The sequence below is a fragment of the Coturnix japonica genome, chromosome 7 (genome assembly GCF_001577835.2).
Source record: "Coturnix japonica isolate 7356 chromosome 7, Coturnix japonica 2.1, whole genome shotgun sequence".
In the NCBI taxonomy this organism is placed as follows: domain Eukaryota; kingdom Metazoa; phylum Chordata; class Aves; order Galliformes; family Phasianidae; genus Coturnix; species Coturnix japonica.
The window spans coordinates 5,279,439-5,303,248 of record NC_029522.1 but is presented as its reverse complement, the minus strand read 5'-3'; the positions used below and the strand labels follow the sequence as shown (position 1 = coordinate 5,303,248).

General features: G+C 38.0%; 1 protein-coding gene across 1 annotated transcript in view; it reads left to right on the top strand.

Moving 5' to 3' along the window:
• The window catches only part of FAM171B (family with sequence similarity 171 member B), a gene marked incomplete at its 5' end in the record, with an annotated part of 34,800 nt that extends 12,066 nt beyond the window's left edge, over nt 1-22,734 (top strand). Inside the window, 7 exons of the mRNA XM_015867883.2 lie at nt 8,433-8,666; nt 9,360-9,452; nt 9,798-9,956; nt 11,837-12,004; nt 15,423-15,539; nt 16,359-16,482; nt 16,810-22,734. Coding sequence (XP_015723369.2) covers nt 8,433-8,666; nt 9,360-9,452; nt 9,798-9,956; nt 11,837-12,004; nt 15,423-15,539; nt 16,359-16,482; nt 16,810-18,145 — 2,231 coding nt within the window. The remainder of the gene's footprint in view (nt 1-8,432; nt 8,667-9,359; nt 9,453-9,797; nt 9,957-11,836; nt 12,005-15,422; nt 15,540-16,358; nt 16,483-16,809) is intronic.
• Nucleotides 22,735-23,810: the final 1,076 nt, after the last annotated feature.

Below are 23,810 nucleotides of genomic sequence, written 5' to 3'. Positions count from 1 at the left end.
TGAAATTATTATTAGTTAAGCAAGTATACCGATGCAGCAGATTGGATGAAATACAATTTGATATGAGAATTCTGCCTTATTTCTGTGAGCTAACGTGTTCAGTCTTGAGTGCTGAAACATCCTGATTACAGTATGTAGGTTGAATGGAGAAGGCATCTGGCAGCAGGGAGGAAGGAACATTCAGCTATTTTCCATATGAGCGCAGTGCATTTTTTTATTGAGCTCCCAGTGCAGTAGAAGTGTTGAAATCATACAGAAATAAACCAATCACATACAAATTGTGTAGCTGATTTTAATTCTGAATTTCTTAGCTCATGCTCAGATAGCTAGTAAAAATCTTTAAAGTAAGTACTTGTTTTCTTTTGCTTTATGTTCATTAATATTTGTGATTGAAACTGTTTGGGGATATACTCCCATTAGATAGATCAGTGATTTGTTTGCAGCTTTATGGATTAGCCTGATGACATTCTTGCATGGCTTTAACAACTATGATCATTCCTGGAAGGTGTTTATTGATTGTGCATTAGTAATTGTGGAAGATGCAGCCTGTAAGATCTGGTTTATTTTATAGATTTTCCGGGGGCTTGGTTTTGTCAATATTTGGTTCTTGTCAACAACTATGGAATGAATACTGTGCTCTTGATCAGTATAGTGATGTGTTTGGTCTGAGATCTTGGTTGGAAGTATAACCATTTTCAGTGGTATTACTTTTATCAACCCTCACAACTGATATCTACTTTTTAAAGTAATTAATAAGGCCACTCTTGTGTACAACAGATGAAAATGGAAGCAGACAACATGATAATTTACCTATGCAATAACACAGATTTCTCACTCTGTGTCCAGATGATGGCATTGAAGTAGTTAATTTTTATTAACGTTTAAAATTTTTTGTTAGGTCTGCTTTGGTGTTAGTCCTGTAAGCCGTATTTTCTTTATCTACAAGTTACTGCTTGCCTTCTCTTGGATGCTGAAACACATTCAGTAAAATACCATATTGGATAACATGTAATACATTTCATATGTTACAAAGTTTTATATAAACTAGCAAATCATGTGTAAAATCTAGTGCAGTGATAACAAGCACCGAAAACTTTTGTGTTTGATACGTGGTAATTTTTCTTTTGATGTGAAGTCAAGGTAAGCCTGCAATCTATGTTTGTATAGGTGTGTATCATGCAATAAAGTAGCTGGATTGATACAGCATGTCTATGTGATAAATACTGGGGTTTCTCGAAGGTCTTTCAATTCTTTGCAGTATTTCCCCACATTAGGCAGTTATATCCTCTATCAAAATATGATAACTCAAGTGAGCCAGTGTAGGATGTTGGCTATTAGTGTTGGATAAATGTCTTTTTTTTTTTTTTTCCCAAGTTCCTTCTGAATTTGGAGTCACCATTTCCAATAAGCTGTAGGGAGAGGAGTTCACTGACTGATGCTGACCTAATGACTGCTCAGTATTTTGGGAACTGCATCAGTGTCTGAGCACTGACGAGGCATAATTTGAAATCCATTTGAGGGCAACATTTCCATTCAGGAAGCCATGTCATCTTCTTGACCTCCTGCTTGAAAAACAAAGCATGCAAACAGAAGCGCACACACAGAATCCCTGCCCCGAGCAGTAATGAACGCTCCTTTCATCTTTTTGGCTGAAGATTTCTGTTTGTGTATGCACATGCGTGCCTATAAAATATTAAAACAAACAAAAATAAAAAGATGTTGGTGGAAAGGGAGAATAAAGAATTATTCTGTTTTTAAGTGAAACCAAATTTGTGGTTGGTAAATTCCTTCAGTGGAGAACATTTTTTTTTTGTAAAAACATCAGTAGGTATTCAGTGCTCATTGTTATGTGAAGTTATGGTGCTAACTATTCAAATAACTCTGCTGTAAAGAAGTTAGGATGTATAACTGAGAACCAGGTCTATTCCTTAAGTGGTGCAATGGCTTTATTACTTCTTTTCAGCAAAAATCTCTTTTAGAAGCTAAGTAGACCCTATTTCTATCTGTAAAATACCTAGCTTTAAAAAAAGGTTTTTTTGTTTAAGTACATCATCAGATTTTCCATCTTATTTGGTAGAGTTTTATTCTAAGATAAAACTGGGTTTTGGGTCAATTTTGACCTAAATGACTAATTAGTCTCTGACCTACCAGTTCACCTTGGACCTTGATGCTTGTTTTGGACTTGTGCTAATTTGCCACGGGCAGCCCCATGTAGCTGTTCAGTCTGCTAGATTTGTGCTCTCCATTTGAAGTGCACATTCTGGCGGGCTTGATTCAATGCATGTGATGTTATTATAATTGTCACTTCTTTTAAAGCTGATGGAACTTGTAAAAAGCCTTCTTAGAAGAAGTGAAGTTCTTTCTCCATAGTCTCACAGACTGAAATATGATGCGGAGTTCTCCCCCAAACAGCCCCAGGATGGAATGAAGGAGACTGAGTAGATGTCCTCAAAGAAAAGTGGGCAGCATTGCAAACAGAGAACTAATAAGTCTGATTTTCAGAGTAATGAATGAGCAGGCAGAGCTGAAATGTTGATGTTAGAGATAACAGTAGATACATATGTCACTCTCCCTCTTTGCTGCTTTGCTCAGCTCTTCAAGGCAAACGTGCACTTGTTTCAAAAGGTGTCATCTGGTCTTCTTGTGGGAAATCGAGGTGGTAAGCAAAACGCTTTCTTAGGTTCTGTTTGTGTTTTGTTGAGTTAAGATAGAAAGAAGGGCCACATAAACCCTGCATCTTGTGATGGAACAATGAACTTGTCGGCATGAACGAACTTGCAGTAAATAACCGCCAGTTTCTTTGTAGGATTTTGCAGATGCTTAAAGAGTCCACCACTGTGGTCTGTATGTGCTTTACATAGTATGTTACAGAAGCAAAGAAATGCCTCTATCTGAATTCATGCTGCGTTTAGAGTCCCTGTAAAATTCAATGTTTGAAAGTCTCAGGGATGACAGCAGCAATCATTTTTTCAGACTAGTAATAGCTCAGTGTAGTAGTGGAAGGCATTTCAAATCAATGCTTAAGCAACAGTGAGTTAATTTTTTTTCCTATTTCAGCTTTCTCAGTTTATCTTGAATCTGGTGTATGTCAGAGTTATCTAGATCTGCCTAGAATGGGTTAATCTACATCTGCCATAAAAATGAATGTGAATGCCTTTCTGCGTGAAAGGCACCGCTGTTCCCCTCAGGATCTGGCCTTAGCTCCTTCATAATTGGGATTTTGTTGATGGCTTCTGTGGAAATTGGTTGACCAGAAATAGGGCAATGTGAATACTGCTGTGTCCTACTTTTCCCCCGCGCTCCCCTGCTTTGTCCTTGGAAGTCAGTAATGTGTTCTGCTCCACTGCATACATTTTTTGCCCTTTTCATTGTACATCTTCATGACCAATTTTGCATTAAAATATATTTTTATGGTAGTGCTACACTATGGAACTACACCGTATTATGGTCCTGCCTTCACGGAATTAGCTGTTTGCGCTCAAGTGGAGCAGATGTTGATTAGCTGTGGGCTCTGATTTACTTTACACTTCATTTTTAATAAGGCCTTTACATTGCCTGAAAGCAGTTCTCTGTATGTCTCTATTTATAGTTGAATGCTGCTGAGCAGCACCACTGATAAATAAAACTGAAATGCCAATAGGTTCCTTTTCCAAACAGTGCTTCAAGGAGTAGTCCACGCTTGCTTTAAAATAAGAGTTGCCATGCTACTGCTTTGCTTGAAGATCAGATTAAACACGGGCAGCTCTTATCTGTGGCTGTAACCCGGATCTATCCTTATGCATGCGCTTCTTTTCCCACCTGCCCTCTGGTCATTCCCTGCGAGTCTGCTGGCTGGAGATTGTAATGCTTGGAGTGGTCCTGCAGAGGCATCCTCCAGCCTGTCTTCCAGGGCTACAGTGAAACCCTGTCAACTAGTTGTCAACTGTTGGTCCTTCCCGGTCAGGTAGAATGTCTGTTTGTTGTGAGTATCTAAATGCACAAAAGCATAGCCAAGTGGTTTTATTTATTTTGTGCTATTATTTTGAAGCAGAGGAGTACCGTGTAATTATCAGCCATAGATCTTTTATAAAGAACCCCATAATTAGTTTCTGATTGTGATATTCTGTTACCATCTGGGATGAGGTAGAACTGCTTGTGAAGAGTTAGGAATGTCTTTATATATGTACAGAGCCATCTGTATACTGAGTCTATAGCAGGCTGTGTGGGAGCAGGAAAGCCCTGATAGCAGAGGAAGCCTGTGTTGGGATGTAGGGGTTATTAATCAGACGTGCAGGTTACTTGATAGCTATGAAGCATAATAGCATAAAGCATAATGGGTTTGACACTAATCAGCAGAATATTACCATGAAATAGTTAGCAGAGGTTATGAGCCACCAGTAAGCTCATCGTAATGCACTGTGCAGGGTGGTAACATTTGCATTCATAGCGCATCGCACCTTAGTGCAGAACAAGAGGTTTCCACATAATCTTTTTACTAAAGCTGGGTATGTCTAGGTTGCATTTCCATGACTTTTTCTCTCTGGTGCTATGCATAAAGTGTTCCAGTGGGTAGCACAGGCTGATATTCTTAGAACATGGGATTGGTTCTTCACAGGTCAATGCACCTTTCATATCCTTAATTACCTTTAGCCAAAAAATATGGTGCTATACGAATATTAGAGAGAGGAGAAATAACTGTTCAGTAAGTTAAGGTCAAGCAAATTGCACACCAACTGTTTTATCTCTTTCATTAGCTGAGAGCCAGGGAGTGCTGGCAGTTTCGATAAAACATATTTAAGTCCATGTCTTTTTAGGACTTTTCAGGCATCGGATTAAATATTTTCTAGGCAAGGAGAAAAGCCTCTTCTTAAGAAAGGAACTGATCAATAATTTAACAATAATTCCCGTTCCTTCCACTCTATAAAGTAATTTCTTGATTAGGTAGTTGTCAGTGTGCTTGAGAAGGGTACTAGCCAGGCAAGAGGCCTGGAACCTTTCTTACTGTGGGTAAGATAGGTGGGAAATGGGTGAGATATAGGAAAGGGGAATGGGGCTGGGGCTCACAATGTGTAGGGGTGCTTCCCAGGTAGTTCCCTGACCCAGGGTGCGGGAGCATTTGAGTTCCAGCATTTTTGGCTTTGGGTATCAGAACTGGGGCTGTGATAGAACAGCCAGGCCCACAGGTAAATACAGCAACTAGGTAACACGTTTATCTGCAGGTGAAGGATTAATTTATTACATCAGGCTATTGCAAAGACAGTTTTTTCTTTACACTGTTATGCTTGGAATTGATAGCTGCGTACAAAGTATTCCTTGGGATTAACACTGTGGTATGATTTGTGGATTAGGATTGTGATGGGGAACCAAATCTCAGGCACTAAGTGCTGTTGCTCGGTGTGAGTTGTCATTTATTGACTGTGGCACTTCTGAAGCTTACTAAATGTTGTAGAAGGCATTGTTTCCCTTTTTCTAATTAACTCCCGCATTTGTATGAACATTTATCAGCAAATGTTTAAATGTCTTAAAGCTGGCATTTTCAATGGGCTTGCCAAGAGACAAATCTCTATTCCTCAGAGGCAGCGCAAATCAAATTAGCGCAGACTGAGTTCTTTTTTCTAACTGTGGGAGTTCTGTCTAATCTATTTAATACTGAGACAGAGCTGACCCACTTGTGTTTGGCAAGTGGTAGTGACCAGAAGACTGCAGGAGTTCAGGAAGTTCTTAGACATATGAGCTTTGGTTGTGTGAAATAGTTAACCAGCAGTCTCTTTTGTTATCCACAGTACTTTGTTCAGTATGCATTATGGTGATGTTAAAAAAAAAAAAGAAAAAACCTACCGTATTCTCCATTGTATCTGAGACCTGAGCATTCTTGAGGACTTGGGCATTAAGATCTGTCATAGAGGAGAAGGTCTTCAAAACTGAGGTATCAGTAATGGTAAAATAATGTTGTTAATAACTCAGCGCTGTTAAATACGCTGATAAATTTGCACACTAAATGTATGTGAGGTGTTTGAAAAGGCTGATTGGAGAAGAGTTGGGCCAGAGATAAATGTCAGGTTTGGGAAGGAATGGATCACTTAGGGGCACTGCAGCACCGATGCACGCACAGTCTGAGCTCTGAGAACCAAAGCATTGTTTTGCTTTTAACTAGGCTGTTGTTGCTGCCCTGCTGCATGATGCTCTGGTGTGGCCAAGTGCATCAGTACAACAGTGAAACATGGCTGAGGGAGCAGGAAAGATCTAGTTTTTCCTGAGGGATTCTGCAGTCTCTTGTTTCAGTCAAACCTTTCTAGAGAAGTGGCTTTGAGCATGGCTGTAACTGAAGGCAACAAGAGGAAGACCTATTCCTGCGTAATAGTAGCTTTGAATGTAGGAATTGCTGGTGGAAGGATGTAGTGATTCCCTTTATTTTAATTTAATTGGATTTATTTGTAGGAAATGGAAACACACACAAAATAAAAATGTGATAGAATTATATAATGTCAGAAGTTTGAACATTGTAGGTTTCAATTTTTTTGACTGCATCGAGCTGTTAATGGTAGGATCCTTTCTCTAATGGCTTAATTCCAGCTGTTAAAATACTGTTTTGTTCCTGGTAAACAAACTTCATTCCTACTGGCACAAGCTTCGGTCCTATGCTAGTGATTTTATTATATGTTTTAATACTATTTAGCCAAAGCTTCTGGCAACAGGATCAGAATGTTTGGCGTGACCTGTTGGCCCTATTTTAGTGGCTGCTTCAATGGTCATTGCTTAGGGCAAATTGCCTGTCTTCCAAGTTTCAGGAACCCCTGAAATGATGCTAGGTTGTGTGCAACTGGACCAGTGTTGAGGGATCTGCTTAGTCGTCATAATTTGGTTAGTTGACACGACTGTGTCTAATAGTTAGAAGATTTAGAAATCCTTTCTCAGCAACAAGTTTAATGCAATTATATTTGAGAAAAGCTTTGAATAAGAAATGACAGCAACATTCTAAGTTCATTGCTTTTTAATTCTGTAATTATGTTTGAGTACCATTTTGCTTTAAGTAGTTACTAATTTGCTGAGGAAGATGTGGATTACTCTGTCCTTATGGATCAGACAGACAAAGCTCTAAGGTATTTGCTACATGTCATAGGTAGTAGTAAATTGAGCAATCAAGTATAGCTTTTGTGCATGGATATGTAGTGTGCTGCATGAATACAATAGATACTAGCTGGTATTTATTTCACAGAGACCTCAGTTACATGTTTTCCTTGCATACTGTCTTGTTGGATAGATAGCAGTTGGCCTCCTGAGGCCTTTTGATTTAAATCAAGGTCAGTGGTAGTAATCTTGTTGTGCGGCATCAATCTTGATTACAGGGGAGATAACATAATGAAATTGGGTCTATTTCTGTGTTGCGAAATTTCAAGGAAACTTAGCTTGACAATTAACTTAAACAGGAATGCATGTCTGTAATTCATCTGTTTGATAATGCTTGTGTAGTAGGAGTTCCGTGATGTTGAATAGTAGTAATTCTGTAATGGAAATATTAGGAAATGGATGTCATTTGGTGGCACAACCTGCTTTACCAGTAGTTTGTTGGCACTTAAATTTATGCTGAGCACTGCATTTCATCCTGGAAGTAACATGAATTTCTTTCTTCTGGTTCACTTTCACGTACCGGTTCTCTGTGGAAAGATTCCCTGGTAGCTTAGTTACAGCCAAGGCAGCAGATTAAACTGAGAGTTATTCAAGTGGACTTAATGTTTTCAGTGTATTGCTTAGTCATTATGATCATCATCTTTGCATGACACCTGGTATGCTGGTATGAAGGTCGGACTGTGTAATGAGCAATAGACAAATGCCATTTATAAAGCGTGATACTGAAAGGTGAAAGCCAAACCAGGAGGATAGATCCAATGAGAGATATTAAATAGATTAAATGCATTTGTTTACTGGTCAAGAACTTCATTCATGTATGAAAAAATTTTGGCCCACAGTATGTAGGATTTAATTTCTCTGTTTTAAAATAATATATGTCAAGGGCATCTCTAGAAGTGAGAGAGCCAAGTTGATGGTTACACCTGGCTAACAAGAGCAGCTACAACTGTCAGTGTGATATCACAGGGTTCTTGCAGGGCACGCTGAGTCTCATTGTCCCTGCATTGTTCAAACACAAGAGAGAGCAGGAAGAATTACTTCTCAATTTGGGAAAGCGTTGGGTTTTTTTGTTGATAAATGATGGTCCTTTTTTATTTTGGTAACTTCTGGGAGCTCTATCCCATTCCCAAGGTTTTTTTGCTCACTTGCAGAATGTCTTTTCCTCCTTTCTGCAGTACTTTAGCTGTGGTGGGACAAGAATGGACCATACACTGCGTAAATATGTAAGGCATGAACTGCAGGACCTAGTGAAATGCTTTAGTTAGAGTCTTCAGCTACATTATTATCTCCCAGTATTATGATCTCTTTTGTTTTTCTCTTTATAGGATCGGTGTTTATGCTAAAGGTTCAAGTAAATGACATCATCAGTCATCAGTACCTGGCACAAGCAGTAGTGGAAGTGTTCGTTAACTACAGCAAGACAAATTCTACTCTCACTGGAAGCAACGGCGCAGTATTAATAAAAGTTCCATATAAATTAGGATTAAGCTTAACTATTGTGTCGTACAAAGATGGCTACATGTTAACACCTTTGCCTTGGAAGACTGGGAGAATGCCAAGTACGTAAGCCTCTTACTGTCCTATTATTAAACTGTGTCTATTGGTAATTAAAGTACTTTTTCTCAGCTGTCGATGTAGTTACTGTCAAGTTAAAATGACTGCAGTCAGTTGAGGGAGGTGGTGCCTGTCAGTGTGGCTGTTAAGGGTGAATGGCCTATTAGATTTGTCACGCATTCTAATTACTGTAAAAGTGAAAAGAGCTCTTGTTAACATAAAGTAAGATGTACTGCGATACTGAGTGTGCTCAGAAATCATTCACTTAAGTGTAGCAAAGGACTTTTTATGTGTTTTGTGCTTATGATAAAAATTTTCTCTGGTGATTCCTGTTGTGCCATTGGTTTGAGTGTAGAATAACAGGTGTAGCCTTTTGTTACACCTTCTTTTCAGCAGTACTTCTTCCTAAGTTGTCCTTTTCTTAAAGAGGCAAGGAAAAAGTTTATATTTAAGAAACAAATCAATAACAGGATCCTTCTAAGATCCCTAGACCCTCTTATACTTTAGTAAACATACAACAGTAGCAAACATACGGTGTGTATCATTCTGTGTAACCACTGTAATTCCTCTTCTGTCTTTGATTTATCTAGTCTTCATATGCTCCTTTTTCAACTCCTCTATGCTTTCAGAATCAGAGGTCTTATGAGATGGTTATTTTTTCAGTTGCATAATATAACAGATGTTATCACTTTCTGCAGTATACTCGTCTGTGACACTCTCATTATTCCCACAAAGTCAAGCCAATATATGGCTGTTTGAAGATACTCTTCTAATCACTGGAAAACTGTCTGGTAAGTTCACTGTGTATGTACTACAGGCTAAACATTTCGTGATCCGTTGAAAAAAGAATTAATGAGTTCATTTATCTATATTTGCTGATCTTCTGTGGAAATAGAAGCCACTTTAGCAGGAGCTACGTAAGCATTGCATTTCCCAAGAAGAGATAGCTATTGCCTATACCAAGGCTACAGGTTTGGTTAATTGTTTAACTATTTGTGCCAGATACAGGACTAGAAATATACAAGTGTTGGAGAAAGTAGTTGAAAAAAAACTGTTGTGCTGAGTGTATTTCTGAGCAGTAATGACAGGAAATGTTTTTTTTACCGTTGCTAAGTCAAAATTGTTCTCTTTTACAGATGCCAAATCTCAACCAAGTGTTCAGTTTCAGAAGTCTTTAATAAAGCTTCCAACAGATCACCACATTACAAATGTCACAGCTTATTTGACGGTGCCAGAGCAATTCTTGAAAGTGGACAGTTTTCTTTATACGACAGGAATTCTTCTAAATAAATCAGGTATGGTAGATGTGTAATTGATGTTTTTAAAGAGGGATTTTTCAAATATAATGCTATTGAGCAGACAATGTTTAATAAAAATGTGCTTAAATTAAAAGTGCCTGAACCAGCTTCCAATGCTTTAAATTGGTTTACTCTTGTTCCTATGGAGAAATGCTATGAACACGGCTGGTAAGTAATGTTGCTCTTGGATTTGTTTGGTTTATGTTCACTGTAGTGAGCCAGAGCTCATAATAGTGAATTTGTCCTTATAGATATGTAAAGATAGTTCTTCTTCATGCTGAAGCACAGTTGTAGGGTTCTAATGCACTATGAGTAATTTTTTAAATGACTTTCAATTGTAGATAACTGAGATACCATGAGGCTGGAGAGGTAGTCAAATAAACACCTTAAGATGCAGTTGTGGACAGTGTGAATTATCGGAATCAAAAGCAGTCAGTGGGACTGCAGCAGTCAATTTTAGCAATGGGCTTGTTTGCTTTTTCACTACATTTCCGTGGCCTGTTTGTTAGAACTTTACATCTAGCACCAAAGTTTTGTGCAAGGTATAATTTGGATCACTGTTAATCCGCGTGAGCCTGTTTGTGACCAAGTAGTCTCTAATGTATACAGTGCACAGTTGTAATGTTTTCTGTTATTCTGTTTCACTGGAGTAGCACTAAGTGATTTCACTAGCCATTAGATCCTACTGCATATTGTCATAAGTACTTGAGTGTTTGTCATCATATCAGAGATTTATTTTTACATTTATTTCTGGCAGATTGTACAGTTCAATCTCTTTTTGTTCTTTTCTTTCGATTCCCAGGGAGCTTGAAGCATTGTGGCTCCTAATTTGGTTACAGTGCATGTGGTGGCTACTAGTTGTTTTCTTTCCATGAACTGTACTTTAATTTTCATTGAATATCACATATAATTGATATGTTGACTGATGTATTTTACTATTTTAGTTCTCATCTGTATCACTCCTTGTTAAATTTAAAGCGTAAGAGAATAAGCAGCATTTCTCCCCTTAGTTTTTTCTTTCAATCTGTCTGGCATGTGTTTTAAATTATTCATATGCTCCCGTAGGAGTAAGCTTCCTTTTAGGGTGGGTGGAAGCTAATTGATATCTGATGCATCAGGAGTTTTGTCACAGCCAGCTTCTAAAAGCCTGCGTGGATTTAATATTATTCTAGTACTTCTTAATTCTGTTTCAGTTTTTTCCAGTAGTCTGTCATATCATGGACTCTGAAGTATTTGCAAATTAGTGTGAAGGAAAACAAAGGAAACAAAATGACAAGCTGTGGTGTAAAATTTTTGTATATGGAGTTTGCTTAGAATGCGTTGACATACTTCAAGCTGAATTATTCAGTTAATTGTCCATGCCAAATTAGCAAATTAATTGATACAGGAACGTTTATTTAGAGGGTTTGACTACAAGATTTGTGGCAGTTGTATATTTGCATCAAGTCTTCAGTTGATTCCAAAGTTGTGTATATTGCAGGATTAAAAAAAAAGTTCATCTATTGGCTAACTGTCCGGGAATTGAATTATATGATAAAGAAGGGTTTCTCTGTCTCCAACTCATCTTTTGCTTAGGCACTGATTCCACAGCCAGTGATAGATCTGTATGTCAGGAGTATGTTTCTCTTTTATTGATCTGATATACTAAGCTTTGGGCTTAGAACACAGGGTTAACAAGTCCAGAAATGTTTGTTTTATTTGACCAAGTTAGCAATGTATTACTGTGTAGCTGAATGCAGATGAGGGCTCGACTTTGTTTGCAAGGATACATTCTAAATTCTAATTTATTTATTTATTTATTTATCTATTTATTTATTTATTTATTTGAAAGTGTTCTATGAATGCAGAATTACAGACATGGTATTTCTCTAATTCAGGTTTCAAAAGCATTGAATTGACTCCTCTTGCCGCAGTATGTGTGAATGTTCTTTTGGCTGGGAAAGAGCTGAAAGTAAATGGCCCTATTCAGATTACGCTTCCTCTTCCTACAAGTACTGTAAAATCAGGAGATGCTATACCTGCATGGACATTCGATATGAAATCTGGTAAGCAGGCTAATTTGTTAATCAACGTTTTAACACATTTACACAGTTCTGAGTGTGTGCCATTTCATCATTAAGTACTAATAGTGATGATAAATTGTTGTTATGTAGACAAGAGTTTGGCTAGAGGTTTTGTGTTGGTTTTTGGTTGACTAGTCTGAATTGTTCAAAGTCATTTATTTATTTTCTCTAATCCATTAACGTTTCTATTCAACGCATGTTTAATTTAACCGTTTTTTATTTTCATGGGGGGCTAATGTTTCAGTGAGCACATATTGCATGGCATTACATGTTAAAACCTCTCTGTCTTTGACTTTCTAAAGCCAAATAAATCAGAGTTGAGAATTCAAGTCCTTTTTTTCTCTGAAGTATAGCTCTGAAGATCCTTTGCTATTAAAACTGGAATAGATGTTACTTAAGTGAATAAAACAATTATGAAAGTGAAATGGAGGCTAAGAAAGAATTATCCACGGGAACACCATATTTCTTTAAGTATATGTGTGGGGCTGGGGAGAAGACATGCTAAACCTTTTGTCATCAGTTCACGTCTAATTTTAGTCAAGAATAATGTGCAATGTACACTTAACCATGTAAATGTCTCTTATTAGGTGTGTGTGCACTAGTGTTCTAACTGTGTTAGCTTGTTCCTTATGCTTTCCTCCACAGTTCTTAAAATAAGCAAGCAGATGAAGATATCAGTCTTACTCCTTACCAAAGCATTTATCTGTTATAGCTGAAAGTAGACGGGAGGGCGCTAACTCTTAAGAGTTGCTCTTTGACAGAGAAATTAATCACATTAATAACAACCAAACAACATACTTGATTTAAACTAAGAGTGTGTTAATTAAAAATTGGCATATAGGGAAATTCCTGACATCACGTTTAAATCTATCTGCATACCTAGGAGGCTTTCAGAAAGGAAAGTGGTGAAGCATTTTTCATCTAAGAGTCTTTATCTGTGATGGCAAAATAGTGTAAGGGGATTTAATTTTTTGTTGTCATAGCCATCTAAGTCATCATTTGTACCTATGCTGAGCTGTTTTGACTTAGTAAATGAACAAAACTAGGTCAGCAGTGCTGTAAAAACAATGAACTGACAGAAGTAGAGCAGATCAGCATAGGGGAAAATTAGAACGAAACCAGTGTAAGATGCATATATGAGTGCTGAGGAGCCTACCTAACGTGCCTGATGAGGTGTGTTGGTCTTGAGGGTAGAGTAAGAACATGATGTGCTAACCTAACAACCGCAGCGATGAAGGAGTAGTTGATTTTTTTGCCTTTGGGGTTGTTCGCTATTAGAGGTTCTGTCGAGGTACATTGTTTGTGATGATCATCATTGAAGTGCAGTACTGAGGTGGAGCCTGGAGCTTGGTGAGGGAAGAACAAGGAAAACTGGGATCAAGGAGAAAGATTTTTTTGCGGTGTAACTTTAAGTTACATTTTTTGAATTTTACTTCTTCAGATGTCCTGTGGAGTAGATGTTTGCAAGTTTCTTTATGGTTCTGTATGATTTTTCTTACATACCTTTATTTATTTTACTTTTACTCTGAGCTTTGCAGTTTGTGACTCATTTCTAAGGTAGCTGAGGAATAGCGAAATAATAAAAGTGGTGGTGACTGAAGCCGGGCCAACTGAGTGTCTCAGCTCTAGCACAAAGTCAAGAGTATCCACAGGTAGCAGCACGACCCCCTACAGGGGCTGAGCAGAGAGCTATCACCATGCTGTGATAGGCTGTGGTATGAAAGGTCTCCTGTGCAGGATGGCCCAAAAAAGATGTTGAAGTGTACTTCCATATTCTCAAGTCCTCGGGTAGTTTGTCACATATAATCAGTACTTCTGTGTCAGTGCTGATAGAGGTAAGTGAAAAGTCTGTGTTGTTATGTGAATGATCCACGCACACCAGAAATAAAAATATAGAAACTGTGTTCTTGTGTCAGCTCATGAAGTGCTCCCTGGGGTAGCTCAGTGTACTGGTACTGACACTTGATGAAGTTCAGTTATTGTTCTTACAGCTGCTGTAAATGCATAGTCTATTTACATATGCTGAGTGTGGCCTTATTGTTGCTTAACACTTTGTTACAACTGTCAGCAGAATCATAGAATCCTTAGAGTTGGAATGGACCTCTGGGGTCATGTAGTCCAACTCGCCTACAGTGAACAGGGACATCACAGCTAGATCAGGCTCTACGTGCAATGTGCACTCAGAAATATTCTCATTTTTTTCTTAATGTGTGTTATTTTTTTTCTATGCCTATGTAGGCAAGGTCAAATTGTAGTGGTTATTAGAGATTATACTGCTTCTTATTGATATCTTAATTCAAGTAGAGCTTTTGGAGACTTAGAATCTTTTAAGTGTGGTGTCGTGCTATTAATTTATGTTTTTAAAAGCCTGTGTGGGAATTAGGGATGGAAGACACCTAGAGGTGCTGCTGCTTCTGAGTCTGGACAAGAGGTTCTCGAGGTAATTCAAAAACCATGTCTTTCAGGGTTCTGGGCTGTGGCTGTTCACTCTCTGCCAGCCACCTTAAGTACGAAAAAAGACTGCAGATTTTAGTGCCAAATAGTTTGGAGAGGTGAAGGAGGGTTGTGGACACGTGTGGCACAGGAGATCAGATTATGTGACAGGCTTTATGTAAATCGCAGTTTTTATGTAATTTGGTTCTTACTTTTTGTGTGTGTTAACATTTTTATTTTTTTTCTTGGTATTTGTAGTTTGAAAATGTAAGGTTGTTTATAGGAGACAGTTTTCGTTTTTCAGGATTTCCCAGATGGTATGCAATTAATGTATTCAAATAATGTGCTGTTTAATTCCATCTCTTCTACTGCATGCGTTATTAGCTGTAGAAGCTGGCATACCATGACACTTGTCCTTTGGATTGTCTACCAGATGGTGTGGTGTCTGTGGCCTAACAAGTGACCTTCCTCGGTCTAATTCAGCTGTTATTGTCTTGGAGGAGGGAACAAGAAAGGAACGTTCATGACGAGCATTGTTTATCCTATTGTAGCTTATTAGATTATGTTGCTTTCCCACTGAGAGGTGTGAGCTGATGGAAAATTTCCTTTCATAGCCTTAAATTACTCGCTCCTTGATTTTCTTTAGTTTTATACCTGTTTAAGTTCATAAAATGAGATGGGTTTTCTTTTTGTTGAAGTAACTTGCAGGTTTTATCCATTTCAGATAACTGACAGTCAGAAATGAATGTTGAAAATAATCTAAGTAATTACTGATGATATTTTATTTCAAAGTCAATGTACACAAGGATGTTTGTATTGTAATCATCAAGTGAAAACTTGCATTTTTAACTGAAAATGTAAGATATGTGGTATAGGGCAGAAGTTCATTTTTTTCTTGTTTTTTTTTGGAAGTGCTTTATATGGAGAGGACCGTGGCATGGTATTTGCATTATCTTATCTTTTTCAGGTGCTTGGGTAAGCCGTGGCCTAGGAATGGTAAAGGAAGCAAATGGTCAATTAGTGTGGACGTACACTGCTCAGCACTTAGGCTACTGGATAGTAGCTCCGCTGCCTGGAACAAGAGGTATTGCAACCATGGTTAAAGGAAGTAGTGAATAACTCAAGTACAAATTTGTCATCAGGCTTAGTTTGATTGTTTTGAATAACAAAAGGAAGGGAAAGCAGTATGGAATTTCAACAATTGGATCACTTCTGCTTGTTTGAGTTCTGATTACGCATGCCTTTATACATGCGGTTGTTTCCTACAACTTGCAATACAGCCTGGATTTCCCTACAGCAGCATTCAAAGTGATACATTTATACTATTGACATCTTCTGGAAGGATCTTGCAAGGAAACAGTAGCTTTGGAGATTCAAACTCAGCAATACTGTGTCCCTTACAGCTCAGGATAGCCTAAAACAGGAAGAAATGCAAGGAGAGGTTAGGCTTAGGTGTATGGTTTCAGTGGATCCTTTTGTATATACATGTGTTCTGTACTTGGATTTTGCATATTAACATTTAGGGATTTTCCCAGGAGAAATGTGATGTCTAACTGCAAGTGTTATAAAAGCATTTCTTAACAGAAGCACTAACCAGTATATAGATTATGTTTCTAACTCCATTTGGATACCCTAGACAAATGTCATTTGGCTGGAGTTGAGTAGATGTCACGTTCTTGCTTTAGCATCTAAGGTGAACCTTGAGAAATCCATTATACTGTGAACGCTGCACATCTTCTAGTCTGCTGAAATAGCAAAATGTTAAGGGATAGATAACTGCAGAAACACAATTATGGGATAAGTTCAATGTGCTGTATTAGCTGCAGATCTGCGTATCAAGAACAGTTACTTGATTGTGATTGTGAAATGTAATTCTTGTCTGCTTTTTTGTTTGAAAATCTAGAATCGATAATTAGTGCAGTTTCCAAGGACATAACAGCCTATCACACGGTGTTCCTTACAGCCATACTGGGAGGTACTGTTATCATTATAATTGGATTTTTCGCTGTTCTTCTTTGTTACTGCAGGTAAGCAAAAAGAGGGGCTGTAATGAGCTCAGCATTAATTTAATTTAAGATTGATGGACGTTTACTTGGACTTGTCAGGTTTCTTAACCCTATTGAAAAGTCGTTAAGATATTAAGACTTTAAAATGTTTGGTTTGCTGTGTATGCCTGACTCCAATATATAGCCTAAGATTTCTTTCATTTTGGTGCTTATGGATGTTCATTTTAAGTTTTTTGATGGTATATTATACTAGTAACTTATTAAACAACATATGATTTTTCAGCTATAGCAATGAGCAGTTGTATTTCCTAGCATGCTCTGCAGTCACTCTGTGTTTCTTTTGCTTAGGGACAAATGTGGTCGGACACAAAAGAAGGAAAAAAATACAACTAAGCTGGATGTCATAAAGAAAGACCAGACAACATCAACAACTCATATAAATCACATCAATACTGTCAAGGGGTCTTTGAAGTTAGAGGATAAGTCACAGTTATACACACCCAAGATGTCTTCATACAGTCCTCAGAGAAGGGTGTCCACAGACACAGAAGATGGAAAATCACGAGACAATTTTAAAATCTACTCAGAAGATGCTTCTTATCAGTCATCCTATCAGACTGGTCAGTCAATAAATTCACCTCATTCATTGGAGCCCGGTGTTGGACTCAGACACTTACAGCCACCAAAGCATGCTAACAGTGCTGCTTCCCAGGCTCCTAGGGAGATTCAAGAGCAAAACAGATACCTTACACTGCAAGAGGAGATATATGGGCTTTCCCATATCCCAGAACATCTAATGCATATTTATAATCAACCTATTGCTATTCTTCAAACGTCGGATCTTTTCCATTCCCCAGAACAATTGCACGCCGCTAAATCAGCAACTCTGCCAAGGAAAGGACAGTTAGTGTATAGCCCTATGATGGAGCCTGTGAATCGAGATGGTTACATACAAACGCTACCTAAAATGCCAGTGCACTCTCATCCGCAGCCTTCTGTCTGCAGAGATGAAAAAAGCACATTGGATGGCGAACAAGGCTTGCCTTCTCAAGCATCAAACTGGGGTCGGTACACTAACAGCTTACTGGAATCCGTCTCTGTCCCTGGAACGTTGAATGAGGCAGTTGTAATGACTCCATTTTCATCTGAGCTTCAAGGCATTTCAGAACAAACGTTATTGGAACTCTCAAAAGGAAAGCCATCTCCACATCCTCGAGCATGGTTTGTGTCCCTGGATGGAAAGCCAATAGCTCAAGTGAGGCATTCTTTTATAGATATTAAAAAGGGCAAGAAAACAGAGAGCAATGACACCAGTCTGGACTCTGGTGTGGACATGAATGAGCACCATCCTGGTAGGAAACTGGAACGAGAGAAAACCTTCATAAAAAATATGCCGCATTCAAAGATCCTTTACTTGGAAGATCTGGATCTCAGTAGTAGCGAAAGCGGGACCACCGTGTGTACTCCAGAGGACCAGGCTGTGAGGCACATTCTGGACGGAGGGAATGGGCCAGCCATAGAACAGCATGACGAAGAGGGTCTAAGAAGAAAAACTGTGTCAGGAAATCAGGAATCCGGTATCCCTTCCCCTAAAAAAAGGGATAGGCCGTCTCTCACAAAAAGAGATAGCAAAAGTAATATCTGGAAGAAAAGGGAGGAGAGGCCACTTATTCCTATAAATTAAAACACAGTGTGCTTTGTGCTGTTGCTCTCCCTGCTGGTTGTTGACCTCTTGGCTGCTTGTGTAATTCTGCAGTGTAGGGTTTACAAGGGAATTATTGTTTTCTAGTATCAAGAAAAATTAACGTTTTTTAATGTACAGATTGAGTTACGATAACTTCAACTGGGCAATTGATATTCAATATGAATTGATAACAGGAATATGCAAATGTAAGTTTTCTGATTCCTAATTTTGCTGGCAGTGTAGTGAGATGGTCCACATTTTAATCAGCCAGTCATTTTTGTTCTTGACTCAACTGTTGAAATGCACAGTGAGAAATGTAGGCACATCTTTCATTTGTTTAATCTTTTATTAATTTTTGTTAAAGTGTCGTTATTGTGGCTCAAGCCATCTCTCAGTCTTGGTCCTACTAAATGTGATTATTTGTACAGTATTTTATATGTGAGTTTTTATAGAGGTTTGTTGCTACCACTTTGTATAATACCTCTTCATTTAGTCCCGTGGCACCAGAAGAAGAGCTCTATTGGATTTATCGGAAGGGTCCTGACGTGCTACTATCCTCTCCATGTCCATCGGTGTGCAAGAGGTAACTGTTTTGTATAGCAGTGGCAGCAGGGGGACCTGTGACCATGCTTTGTGGTTACTGGAGTTCTTGATCTCTGCTGTCTTAAGATGTCGCCCATTTTTTTAGTCCGCTTTTTTCTGATCTGAGGATGTTGATGACTGGCATCAGCTTGGAAGCATCCACCTCCTGCAGAAAAGGACTGGTTCTGGTCACATTTAAAGCTGTCGTTACTGGTAACCTCAGTGGCTTCTTCTAGGCTTTGTTACTAGTTAAAATCCTCTTTTCTGCCTACTGTTGAAACAGTTGTGCTCCAAAACATTGTCTTGAATTCCTGCGGATTTATAAGTTTGACTTTGGCCTGTGATGAAGAAGTATGCAAGTATAGACGAGTTACGTTGTAGTATGTAATAGTGCCCTTTGATGGGAAAGTTGTTGCTTTTTATTTTATGATTTGGAGGTTTATGTGCCTACATTTTACTAACCCAAGCTACTTTTATTCCAGATCGTGGATCGCAGCGGGGTTAAGCAGGCTTTAAAAATTGGGGTTTTTTATAAGCATGAGAGCAGATTGCAAAATTTGGTCTGTAATGCAATATAAATACTACTTATGACTCAACTCAGAGTTAAACTTAACCAAAAGTCATGGATGCATGAAATGTAACTAAGATATGTATAGAGGAAGGGAAAGGCCATGAAAATGTTCTTTATTTTTAACGTTAATCTTGTTAAAGTGATAGTTTTAACTTTGGCTAACAGAAAAATATGCGTACCCCTTGAATGTGCTTTGTACCGTATATAGAATGTCTTGCTGTGGCTTTGAAGATGCTTCCCCGATTAAATAAGTTCCAGTATCTTGGCCTTGGCAGTTTGATTACAAGTCAACCTAAAGAAATGCTATAAATATGTCCCCTAGTTTGTAATAGTTGGGGTTCAACACTGAGGCCCAAGAATGAAATGCACACATGTAAACTGTGTGATACACTTAGTTGTCTGTCTTGTTCTGCCATCCTGCTGCATTTTTGCCACTGTTTTTGCAGAAGCACACCTTCCTGCCTTCAGGAATTCTTTATTTTGAGGAATTGGGGGCAGGGGGGAGAAAAGTACGGTGGTAGTGTTCATTAATGTCTGTCCCACGTGTGCACACAGAGCTGGGAAGTACTTTACATGACGGCCTTCTGGGAGCGTTCACTCAGGAAATGGTTCTGTCAAGTGTGTCTGTTCTGTTGGGATTGTCAGGTGTCTGACATATTCTTGGGCAATTACCTAATATTCTAGGAGAATACGTGGCATAATTGGGATGTTACTAGCAGTCCATTAGTCCAAGTTTTTCTTATGTCTCTAATTGTCTTTCGCTGAAAGACTCTGATTTAATTATGCAGATGATTTGTTTTAGAGGTTAAGATGGCTTTCTGTGTTAGCATTGCTTTTGTACTTTTTCTTTGTGACTAATTTAACTTATGTGTATGAAATACAGTACCTATTTTCCTGTATTCACTCCATAGCCCAAAGTGGTGGTTTTCATCGTTTCCTTTACTGCTTACCCATTATATATTTTGAAGTGTATATTCATATGAACACAGAATTCATTTGAAAGTTACTTTTATTTATAAGGTTCAGTATTGCCCTGCTTAGAGTTGCGTCGGTTGCGATGCATCCCTTTTTGAAAAGAGATTTTTATATATTTTGTTGAAAATAACAGTAAATCCCTGACAGTGGATTCATCTAAATCTAGTTGTGTTTTTCTGCAGTCCTTTAAATATACAGCAGACTGTTTATCTTGTTTAAAGCATGTTTTAATTTGTAGGTACTGAGGTGGTTGATGGAGTTAGCTGAGTCTTTGCTTCTGCACATGAGTCTGTGTGGCTCAGATCGGTTCTTAGATGCACTATAAACATTTTCAGGATCTAAAGGGGGGCTATAAGAAGGGAATGGATTCTTTAGCAGGGTCTGTTGTGACAGGACAAGGGGAAATCATTTCAAAGTAAAAGAGGAAAGACTGGGTGTAGGGAAGAAGTATTTTACAGTTGGAGTGGTGAGGTGCTGGAGGTTGTCCAGAGATGCAGTGGATGACCTCGAGGTCAGGCTGGATGGGGCTCTGAGCGCCTGATGGAGCTGTAGATATCCCTGTGCATTGCAGGGGAGTTGGACTAGATGATCTTTAGGGGTCCCTTCAAATTCAAATGATCTTATGATAATATAAATGATCAGATTAAATAATACTTAGCTGTATGTACCTTAATATGTGTATGTTAACCAGAATACAAATGAGGTAATAAAAAGTAATTTTTTGGTGGTTACAAAAAGCCAGGTACTACAGAAATTTAAAAAAAGAAAGTTACCTGACAATTATATTGAATTAGCAAGAAAAATGTTTCTAATACTCTCAGAATTAGGAGAAGTTGGCTATCTTATAAACCAGAATGCGCAGCTGATTTGATAATTAGGGACGTTATTTACCACTGCAGAGCTGGAGATGATGCACAAGAGATAATCCTGAATGCAGGATTGCACATTTGTTAGTTCTCTGCTATTTCTGTGCAGTCAGTTGTACCAAAGAGGTTGAGATGATTGGACGGCACTTCAAATTCTTCTTGTCAGTTAAAATAAGATGCAGATGAACAATGTTACTGTTGTAATGGGGTACAAATGAAAATGCAGTGCGCTACAACCGTTGTCCACTACTGCACGTGAAACATGGCATACTAGGAATACCCCAAGACCTGAATTAGCCTGCTGAAGTGCCTTTCTCTTTCATTGGACTTATTTTATGAGTGGGACTCCTGACTAACTGAGAAGCACAGGTATGTGGGTTGTTTTTTTTTCTGTTAGCCAAAAACCCCAATTCTAACTTTGAATTGTGTTGCTTTTATGTTTTCAGAGGCAGATGTAGTGTTTTTATGTTGGAATACTGACTTCTGCATGTTGATAATGATGACTGTTGTACACCCTGTCTTTTTTGTATTTTATGTTTGAAAAATTAAAGGAGTATATCTTTAGCAATCTGAATAGTAGTATCTTTTACAAGGCATGTACGTAATCCATTTCACTTTATTAAGTCAGAATGAAGCATCTGGGAAGTCAGTGGGCTTACGGGTCTGAAAATGGGATTTTAACTTCTGGACTGAAATCATTTTGTTTTTAACACAAATTGTGATGATCATAAAAAGCCATTGACAGTTGCTAATCCTTATTGACAGCAGAAGGTGTATTGAGCATTTCTTGTGCTATAAAACCTGTTTGTTTCTCATTTTGAGGCCTAACTTGCATTGTTTACAGTTCTAACAGGATGGGTATGTTTCTGTGAAAGAACTCATACTAGAAATGGGTTAAGAGATTTTAATCCAAACTTCATTTTCTTTTAAAAGCAGTATTCAGTGTGTTCTGCTGATTAAAAGACAAAAATTACTTAAGATAGTTTTCTAGACTGGCAGAAGAAATCTGTTCAAGTCTTTGCTATTGACATTCAGCCTGATGATTATCTTACAGAATGGAACTTTTTCTAGACAACATACAATTAGTCAACATTTCTATATTTGCATCTGTTCAAAAACTGTAGTGCTACATTTTTCCTCAGTTCATTTTTTCAGTTCCTTTGAAGAACCTGCTGCACTTCAGTCCATGTTAGAACAGTACTAACAGTTTGCAACATCTTGCTACTGTGTGTGATGGCACTGTTCAGTGCACACTTGATGCACAGAAGCCACAGAATGGTGTTGAAGTACCAAGACATAGGCAAGCTGATAGTTGTTGTCATCACCTTGCATGTTGGAGATTTACACTCAGCAGGCACTTCATTACCTTGGCAATCATTGTCAGAAACGTTCAAGAACAGATGAGATGTTCATTTACAACATTTCTTATGTTCAGCATCCAGGTTTTAAGTGTTTTTACCTTTCTGTATTTTAACAGAGGTGACTTTTAATCTCTCTTTATTACAGCATCGGTGAATTGTTGTTCCAAATGTAACTAAGACTTGTAAAATGTTAGAGCTTATGCAATATAATAAAAGAGTTAAAAGTCGCCGGTGCCATACCTTTAATTTTTGTTCTTTCTGAAATTGTACGTTGTCCAGGGACATGTCTCACTTGACATTTTTTTTCTTTGTTAAATAACGGTTAAAAAATTCTGTATTTGTTCCATGGCCATAATTTCAGTGTTTGGATGTTATCCACCTTCAAACTTTACCAGTTTTAATTCAGTTATATTCTGTTCCATTTCTAGTGAGGAAAGCCTTTTATCTCCCCGTTGCATCTGAGTCCTGTTTGCTGGTGCAGCTTAGAGTATTACCTGTGTAAATGGATTTTGTTGAATTGAAATGGGAGACCCAGAGAACAAGAATACTATTTCAGGTTTTGTTCATGCTCATAATCGTTTTCCTCCATTCTTTCATTTGGATACTTTCTGTGACTCCAAGAACAAATAAGATTTCTGTGTATCGGAATGTGCAGACATGCAGAAATATCAATTCCATCTGCTGATCATCTCAAAATATCAATAAGAACAGAATACTTCTGTGATATAGGAGAGCTTGAACTGAACTTTGGGGTATGAAGGATTGATTTAATGACATATAGTGCAATATTCCTCAAGCCTTTTTAACTTTCTACAGAAGCCATTTGTCAATTATTTCCTATTAGTTCTGAAACACTGCGAGACTACAGGTAAGCACACAGAAAAGCTTCTCTTGCCACAGCAGACATTTGCATGTGCTCTGCAATCTAATGCAGGAAATTACTGTAAATGCAAATAATTACATGGAAAACGAGCTTGAGTTCAACTTGCTCTATCAACTCCCCCATCCTAAAACTTAAACTCTGTGTATTTCTTACTTAAATAATAGTTTAAGTCTGTGAGTAGATGACCCTGTTAAGTTTGTTCTAAAGAAACTGCTTCAAAATAGTTTTTTTTTTAAATTTAAACATAAGGAAAGATGAATGGAAAGAGTTATATCTGGAATTTGGCCAAGCTTGTGGTAAGTAATGAAATATTGCAGGCATTTGAACTTTAATTTTCATTATTCTTTTTAGGAACCTAGATATATACTGTATTCTGTGTCAAGGTTTAGTTCCTCTTCTGAGCTTAAGTTATCAGTGAACTATAGCA